The following is a 9,756-nucleotide window of genomic DNA, read 5'->3' as shown; positions in this document are numbered from 1 at the left end:
CTGTTGACCGAATCTCTCAGAAGTATTAGTTGAAATTAGGAATTCTTATTGATGAATTTCTTGCTTTCGTGCTTTGAGAATTGTACTGATCGTACAGAGTTTTCGACAATCTTTTTAGAATTGTACGCCGATCAGTTGTAGACTAATCTCGATGTTTGAATTTTGGTTTGGACCGAATGAATTTCTTCGATCCTTATTATCTGATGATGGGATTTCAGATTATTTGTTCTCTTGTATTCTGAATTGCAGTGCTGATGATCTTTCAGTGCTAGAATTTCTTCTTATTGAGATTTTGGAAGTTTTCTTATTTTATCTACTGTCTGATTTTGATAGACCGATAGATGGAATCCGTTACAGTTTTCTGTACAGAATGATTATGATGAAGAGGGGAGAATTGATATCTTGTCAGAGGTTGTCAGATGTCTTTAATTGCCGAAGTCTGTCAGTCTAGACAGAGATCCTTGATGTAATTGTTCTTTCGGCATAGACTTTGAAGAGATTTTTGTTATTGATTCCGACTACTTCCGATTCAATATCCTTAGAACGACGGACAGCCTGATCAGATGAGTCGAACTTTAGAAGAATTGCAGTGAGTGGTAGTGCTCGACTTAACACTAGTTGACAAAATTCTTGATGTTTGTGGAGATTTCGTGCAACGACATAATTTGTTGATTGATTGAAGGTACTTTTTAGAAGTTGTACGAGAGGATATGATGATCGATTCAAATTTTGAGATGAATTTCCTTTGTCTTTTGGTTTGGAATGAAAGATGATTCGAAGTGTGACTGGAATTAGAAGGATTTTGCTGACAAGAAAGAGTTGACTTTGATAGATGGACAGAGTGTTGATGAATTAATCGACTAGAGTTTCGGACTTTCTCAGATTGATTGAGATGTCAAACTGATTGAGACGAACGATTCAGAGTTAGATTGGAAGCAAATTCTGGACTTAGTTCCGAGTTGTAAATTCTTATTGTAGTCCTTTGATTCAAGCCTCGGCCTTGTGATAGATCATGTTTGATTTCGAGGACGAAATCGATTCTTAGAGGGGGAGAATTGTAACGCCCCAAAATTATCTTAGTGGACTTTATTTGAGATAATCAGAGATTTTAGAAGTCGAGGGCCGATTCGATTTTGATCAGGGACTAGAATGCAATTTTTGGAATTTTCAGGGACTAAAACGCAAATTTGGACTTAAATAGATATTTAAGCATGTATTGAATCTTCTCCTCCACTCCATCTCTCCCCCATCGCCTTATCCACCATTGAAGCCGCCCCTTTTCATTTTCAAGCTTTGGGATTTCGGTTTTCGGTCGATCCGTCCGTTAGAAATTATTTTCGAAGGCAGACTAGCGATCACGGCTGCGAGAGCTTCGTTCTATCGTAAGCTTTTCTACGATCAAGTTCTTTCTAGTTTTTGGATGTTGTTAGAATCGTTCGAAATTCGAGTATGTTGATCTTGGCAGAGTTTTGATCGTTTATTATCTGTCAGTTTTGAAAAAGAGCGACGATTGGATTTGATATGAATCTTCTTATGAATTTCAAATTTTGGGGATTTTGAGATGTATTGGGATTGATTGGGAATGGATGTTTGTTGATTGGAATGAGTTTATTTGATTGGTATTATGCTGTCTGCGTTTCTGGTTTGTCAGAATATAGCTGTTATGCCGTCAGTTTGAGTTTTGGATATCGTTGCGATGTTTTGATCGTATCGAGTTTGATTGAGCTTTTGATGTCGATATTGATCCTTATGACTTCTTCTGTTAGATTGAAGTGAAGTCAACAGAGTTGCGAGATAGCAGCTTTGGTCAGTTTGGAAGATTGAAGTCGGTACAGTATCGATTTTCTTATTTATCAATCGAAGAAGTTTGATTGTGTTTTGAATGAATTTGTTTGGATATTGATTATTATCCTTATTATTGATTTTCAGATTGAAGTACCTTCGAAGCGAATAAGGTAAAAGACGACTTAGACTTGAATGGAACGATTAACTCGAATTAGACTGGATTCGAGTGTTCCAAAGAAATCACATACTTGCATGATTGAATGCTTATTTGAAATCATGATTGAATGCTTAGTTGAAATCATGATTGAATGCTTATTTGAATTGGGTATTGAATTTATGATTGAATGCATGAGATGAAATATGCATTCATATTGAGCCGAATGATTATTCGTTTTGAATTAGACGATCTGGTGATTATAGTTGAGTGGCCTTGTAGGCGAATTACTAGATGTGCGGAAATAACTCTCTATAATGCTCAGGAGTCTAGAGGATTAAAATATGCCTCGTCCACCTCGAGAGGGTAGTCGATGTGATTATTGGATATTTTAACCTCGGGATCCCAAACAGAAGAAAGAAAGAAAGAAAGAAGAATTGTATTCGATTATCTGAGTCTGATAATCCAGAAGTTTTAAAGACATGCATATCATTTTAATTCAGTTCTTGATTGGATTAATTGATTAATTGAAGAATGAGTTCATATTATGATTTGATATGTTTACTTGATAGCATGTTAGTCTCTTTTACTGGGAATTGTATTCTCACCGGATTATCCGGCTGTTGCTTTGTTTTGTATGTGTACTTGGCAACAGGTGAGTCAGGAACAAGTCAGAAGAGGCATGTTTAGCTTCGAGGGAAAGATGTAGAAGTGAGACTCGGTCTAGAAGTCGATTCCAGCATGTCAATCTAGTTTATGTTAGAACATGTTTAGTTATCGAACTTCATCGTTATATTGTTGTTGCATGTTCTCGACTTTGGTTTGGTTGTTGAACTCCAGAACTCCTGTTTTAAATGGAGGAATCAAGTTTGTAACGCATGTTTATGTTTCGGAGTATTGTATGGCTTGATGTTCTTGTTTTTGGTGATTCTAGCACCGGAGCAGCCAGGGAGGCGCGCCCGCGCGCCTGCGCCCCTTTTCGGGCAGGGCGTCATGCGCGCCCGCGCCTGATGAGGCGCGGCCGCACGAGCCCTTTTATAAAAAAAAAAATGTGTTGGCTTTTAATGCTTGCTTATTTTTAATTACTCCTTTAATTGATGTTTAGAACTGAGGTCTCACATAATACGTGTTTAAATTAGATATTACTATTATTATTGCGTGTTTTGAATTTTTATTTAATTATTTTGTTAAAAAAATAAAATCAAGTTGGTTCGAAATGATAGGATTAGTCTGCTTAGCCGGGTTTGGATTGATCATTTTTGGGTTGATCATGAATTGGGTTCGAGTTGAGAAATTTTAAAATACACCCAAATTGACATCCCTAAATACGGAGACCACAAAAATAATCTATGTGACGGTCTCTTCTCAATATATTTAAAATATAATATTTGTTGTCACACTTTTCTTAACACACATTTGAAACAATAGATATTACATTTTATCTTTTTAGAGATGATCTATACTATATATAAAAACTCTCCATATTAGACAAACGAGAATGCCGTCTTTTTTTTGTTAAAATTGCTCTTATATAATATAAATATTACACTTTTGTTTTTTTTTTAATTTCGATATTTCAAATTACAATTTAGTCTCTCGATAATTTTACAATGTGATAAATTACCTTTACTTGAATATAAATCAAAGTTGTATTTTCATTTATATTCTCGTAACTTGTACATTGTTTTCATTTTTTTATGCTCTAACTTGTATTTGATTTCATTTTCGATCTTTTTATGACCGACAAACACGATAGACTCCGAAAAATTAAAAATGATGAAAAAAAACTGAAGATATCATACAAGTTAAAGAATCAAAATGAAAGCAATATACGAATCACATGATTACAAATGAAAATTCATCACCGTAACAGGATTACAAATGAAAAAAATATGTAAGTTACAAAACTGAAAAATACAAACTCACTAACGTGACTAAAGTTTGAAAAACATACAAATAACAAAACAAAAAATATAGTACCTCTCTCTCAAAAAAAAAAACGAAAGGGAAAAAAAGAAAAGAAAATGGCAATCATATTAGTCTGTATTGCACCAGCAGGTCCAGCACGTTCAAATCATGACATAAATAGAGTAATGTATGCTGCGAATTATTTAAATTAAATGTTGATGAATTTTACGAATTCAGTCTTCTTAGCTTACTCTCCCAGTTTAGGTGTTTTTCCGGTCTAATCAATTTTACAGATTTGCATTTTTTTTTTTAATCTTATTCCTTTTCATCTGATCAATATGGATGTGAAAATTGACATAAATCAAAAAATGATAATGTAACAACATACATTACTGACACGTTTTGTATCACGTCGTCTTTACCCGATGACAAATGACTAAACTTGAAAAATAAAAAATAAAAAATAAAAAAACACTGTAATAGTATAATAAGACTATGAATCGATCGAAAATATGACTAAAAAAACGAACATGCAAATTACAAAACAAAAATGTAATTTCTCATATTAATTAATTGATAAAATCACATCGTTTGGTTCGGGTGATAAGATAAATAGTACCTGGATAAGTAATGTAATGTAATAAAAAATAAATAAAAAATGATAGTTAATATAATATTTGATTTGATTGATAGATTATGGTTTTTTTGATTTGATTGATTAAATTTTATATAGAATTATAAATTACCATTTTGTCCTTTTAACAATAAATAAAATATGAATAATATTATTTATAAGGGATAATATAGTAATTTAAATTCGATGATTGGATTGATGTGAAATAAATAATTAATGATTTGATTGATGTATAATAAATAATTAATAGATGGATAAATAATATGACGAGAAGAACGCGATATTGGACATGATAACTAGTACCGAGACTATTAGTAAAGTAACCAAACATAAAAGTATAATAATGTCGATATCATATATTATCTATCTCCCAAGTAGTTACAACATGCATGTTAATGTAACCAAAATTAATTGATCAGGGCTGGTGTTTATTTTTATCGTTCACCTTGACTAAAGATAAGAATATTTGGAGCATGATGAGTCCATTCCCATTTATTCTCTGAAATCTGAATTGGTCTCAAACGCTATAAATTAATGTCCTCTTGGATGAACAACGTTGTATTTTGAGAGGATACAAATTATTGGAAAATAACCATTTTGGTTTATTAACTTATACTATTTTGGGATTTAATAATTTAAACTAGCCAAATTATGGTCAAAATCTAGTTTATATATATAGATATTTGCTTCTTCTTCTTCTTTTTTCCCCCTTAATCTCGATCTTGTTTAGATCGGATTAATTAATTTGATCGCAAATTGTTCGCTAGACCACGGAGCTTGGACATCAAATTCAGTGATCTTATCTTGTACATGGCAATTTTAAGCCATGCACCTTGACGAATTAGATGACTAAATCTCGGAATGCTCTATTTATCGGACTAAAATGGTTTTTTGCCCTAAAAAAATTAAATTAAATGAAATTACACATTTTTTTAATTAGAAAGAACGCGAAAGCACTTGCATGTGTATGGAACAATTGTGGTTAGATATAGTTGGTTAAAATCAAATGTGAGCCACATCTCTCGGATGGTAGGATAGCCAAGAATTTTTAAAAGTGCAATTTTGTGCGGCAATCATGAAAGAGTGTGACAACATTAATATAAGATGTAACTGAAATTCATGCACAAACAGCAAGAAGCATGTGCACCTCTCCATCAATTAATACCGAAACTTTGACACAAAATGTGTCATTAAATGTATGTGTGTGACATTGCATCTAATCATAATTCTTGCAAGCCACAAAACATGGAGTGTGTTTCTTGTCCCATTTGAACTAGAGACATGTAACTAATAATCGTGGGAAAATGTCAATAACCGAAATTGCATTTGTGGGCTCTAAGAAAATGTTATTACTCATCCATACCGAATTTCGCATGTCAACCCAATAAAAACTATTGAATGAAGTAAAATATCAAAAATATTTTTTTTTTAAAATGCAATCTCAAATACTACTTTAATCTACAATATAGTCATGAAATCGCTTGTTCAAGACGCGTTTCAGCAACGTAAAATCGCTTGTGATTCGAAAAGTAATTTTTGGATATTTTATTTTTTGTGTGTTAATTAATCCTCCTGAGTTTAAATCATGTGTCCGCAAATTGCACCTAATATCCAATGATTTTAAATTTATTACACACGTGATCAAAGCATAATTAATCTAATAAAGTTTATATTATTAGAGAAAAATAGTAATACTTTTGATATCTAGCACACCACTTTAGTTTGTGTTGTAGAGTATGCAATCCCCACATCACATGCTGTCATGTAAAAGAATTCGATTGAAAACCATATAACTTAATAACCAATATTAATTCTTCTACAATATAATTTAAAATTTTCATATGCAAAAGAATTAAACTATATTCAATTGATGATCACATTTATCTATGATCATAAAGAACAATATATAATTAAAAAAAATGTTTACAAATAATTGATTCACAATTTCATTAGCAAGATTAATTAAAAATAATAATAATACAGAAAAGAATTGATCGAAAACTAGCTAGTAATGGCAATTGATTAGAGGGGTACTGGCGGAGAAGACTAGCTCTTCCGGGGCTGGAAGATTGAGGTCTAATAACAATATTTTCCGGGGCTTCTTTTCTTGATCACGTGACTCGCTATGGCTGCTGTTTTCCGACGGCGGCGGCGCCAGTGGCCTGTGCCGCCGCATGTGCCCACCCAAGGCCTGGCCGGAGGCGAATTCAGCTCCGCATATTGAACACTCATGAACCCTTGACTTGTTTAACGTGCCGCCACCGCCTCCGCCTAAGCTCCTGATTTTGAGCGAAAGAATTGTACCACCAACACGTTCTTCCTGATTTTCTGCCGGTGGGTTTCCGCCTTCTGCGGTGGTTGTGAATGGCTTGACCACGGGTTTCTTGTGGCTGGCACGGTGGCCACCTAATGCTTGGAACGAAGAAAAGCTCTTGTCACACGTCTTGCACCGGTAAAATTCCTCAGCCCCCGCCACGGTCGGCGACGGAACCTGGCGGCGCCCTTTGGCCAATAGAATCAAACAATTCGCCATGTCTTCTTCTTCTAATTCTACGTTTTGCTTGAACTCATGATGACCGGAATTCAACGTCATGTAGCGGTCAGAACTGCCGGAAATGTCGCTCAGAACGCTGCTGCCGGTGCTATTACCGCCGCCGCCGATGTTGGCGGTGCTAGATGAGCTCGTGGCCATGGTTAATGCGAGAGGTGAACCCGATCTCGGTCTCTTGCCACGTTTTCCTTTCATGGTATCATCGTAATCCTCGGCCACCATTGCCGTTTGTTCTTGAATCTGCATACACTATACTTTTCGTGTCGTTTCCTTGTTCACTTTTTTAGCTTCCTTTTAATTAAAAAAATAAGATGAAGGAATTGAAGTGAGAAGGAAACTTTGCCATGCATGGACTATATATATACAAGAGTAGTGTGATAGATGGTTTAGTACATGCCGCTGTAGGCACTATCCTGCATGCGGGTGACGTGTAACATCATGATTAGTCAAAAATAATGGGTTCTACGTGGGACCCACTGATTTTCACCAATTATAAATCGCCACGTCACTCGCAGGACACTACCTTGCGGGTAGCGTCGACTCAACCGTGATAGAGATATATAGTACTACTTATAGAAAGGAATGACTTGATCAAGGGTTAGAATCTCGTGCTTGGTTGAGTTAAGTGGTTAACTATTCTTTATGCTACTAGCATTTCAGCTGCCTTTTTTATATTGAGATTATATTGTTTATAGTACTGTCATATCATGTTATCGGAAAAATACACGCAATCTCAAGGAAAATATATGTAACAATTAGTATAGATCATTCATGTTGTGTGTCATGTAGAATAATATCATTTTGTTTATTGACATGAATATGATCGTTTTACAATATAGATCTGTCGTAAGATCGTCTTACTTATAACTTATTCAACTGTATTATGCAACATAACTAAGATTAAATACTCCAATTTATCCTATTAATTATTAAGATTACATGTATCCAATCAAATGTAATTTTGTTCATAGTTTATTTTTTTAAGTATATCTTTATATATATCTATAAAATTTCGAATATAGGAGTTAGCTAGCTCGGTGAGAGTTAGACTCGAACTTTGTGATCATCTACAACTTTCCAGGGAATAGAAAAAAAAAATAAATAAATGAGAGAATTTGTATAAAATGACAACCAAGGAAAGAAGTGGGAATCGGTTGGCTTTGAAGCAAACTTATTACTTTTTTGTTTTGGCAACGATTCCTTGTGGAGGATTAGGGTGCAAGCAAGCCTGGCAACACAGAAATCCCGCTTCACCACCTCACTCCTCTTTATTTTAATAAATATAATATCATATTTTAATTTTCTTATATTATTTCTTCAAAATGCTTTATTCATATGATCATGTCCTTGTAACTAATACTATATATATATTTTGATATTGTCCTAGCTCAATTAATCGCTGCTTTCAAGTTTTCGATTTATTATTAATAGCTTATAATCACGTTGGTGGTTGTATATAAATTGTAAGTAGCTTTGTTTTTTTTTTTTTTTTTTCTTTTTTTAATATATATAACGTGTAAGTAACTAAGTGATAACAAGCTAAGTTGGCAATTAGGTTTCTCAAAGCTATCTATAATTTGATAGATTTAATCTCTTTTTTTCGAGGGTGGAAGTCCTATTTTTTTAGGAAAAAAAATAATATTGTTTCAATGGTGGAGTGGAGTGAGTAAAAGATATGTATTACAAAAATTACAAGTGAGACGATTAATTTGCGAAAATATTGAATCGAAAGTTTTTAATATTATATTAGTTATCTGGAGTCTCGGTATATTTTATTTTAAATTATATTGAATCATTATTCTGTGTACATCACGAAGTATGTATTTACAATACCTTAGTCAATATTATTCATTCATCTTTAATGCATTGTAGATTTTAAAACGAGCAATGTTAAATATATAATCAAATTTGTACAACAATTTTTACACCACAAAAAATTCAATACAAAATTTTAATTTATCAAATCTCACGATATATTGAATGCAAAATCTCACGATATCATATCAAAATCTCACGAGATAATAGTAAAATGTCACGACATAATTGTTGTAAATATCGTTGTACGATATAATGGTTGTACCTCTAGCATTATTTTTTTAAAACAGATATCATGTAATGCAACAAGGACCCCAAAAAAATGTCTTAAAGTTAATTTCGATAAATAATTTTTATAGGAATTTTTGCATTCACCTCCCCTATAAATTAAATATTTGAAATTTATATTCCTGATAAAGTGTAAATAATTATAATATATTAGAGACATAGATATCAAATTTATTAAATACAGCGAAGTGAATAGAAAAAAAAAGAACAAAAAAAATTGTTTTATTTATTTATTTATTACCTACACTTACTATTAATTAAAGGAGACGAGTGGATAGTAATTGAATTTTGATGAAGCTTTTTTAATATGTCAATAATGTATTTAATTAGTTTTTTTTTTGTTTTTCAAACTTTGATTTACTATTTTTTTGTTTACAAATATTATTATTTTATAATTTAATTACAAATATTTAGAAAAAAATAAATTTAAAATAAAATCATGATAGTACAAATATGCAATGTATGCTTCGAGACGCTAGTTATTATGATACGTTGACGAGAGCCATCACTACATTTGGGCCGATGGAGTTTCTTTTGGACTCTCCAATAGTTTACTAATAAAGAATTTCCCACGCAGTTGATGCCCCCAACTATCTGCTCCAGTACTCTGCATTGGCCCCA

General features: G+C 32.9%; 1 protein-coding gene across 1 annotated transcript; it reads right to left on the bottom strand.

Annotated features, from left to right (window-relative positions):
• Positions 1 to 6,482: 6,482 nt before the first annotated feature.
• On the bottom strand, positions 6,483 to 7,311 carry LOC140876228 (zinc finger protein ZAT5-like). Its single transcript, XM_073280135.1, has one exon. The coding sequence runs from the start codon at positions 7,276 to 7,278 to the stop codon at positions 6,487 to 6,489; it is 792 nt and encodes a 263-aa protein (XP_073136236.1). The 5' UTR covers positions 7,279 to 7,311; the 3' UTR covers positions 6,483 to 6,486.
• Positions 7,312 to 9,756: the final 2,445 nt, after the last annotated feature.

This window comes from Henckelia pumila, chromosome 1 (genome assembly GCF_033568475.1).
Source record: "Henckelia pumila isolate YLH828 chromosome 1, ASM3356847v2, whole genome shotgun sequence".
Lineage (NCBI taxonomy): Eukaryota > Viridiplantae > Streptophyta > Magnoliopsida > Lamiales > Gesneriaceae > Henckelia > Henckelia pumila.
Note: the sequence above shows the minus strand (reverse complement) of the source record. Positions and strands in the feature narration are given on the sequence as shown.

Excerpts from the sequence above, each read along its gene's own strand:
- LOC140876228 (XM_073280135.1), bottom strand. The coding sequence starts at position 7,278 with ATGCAGATTCAAGAACAAACGGCAATGGTGGCCGAGGATTACGATGAT.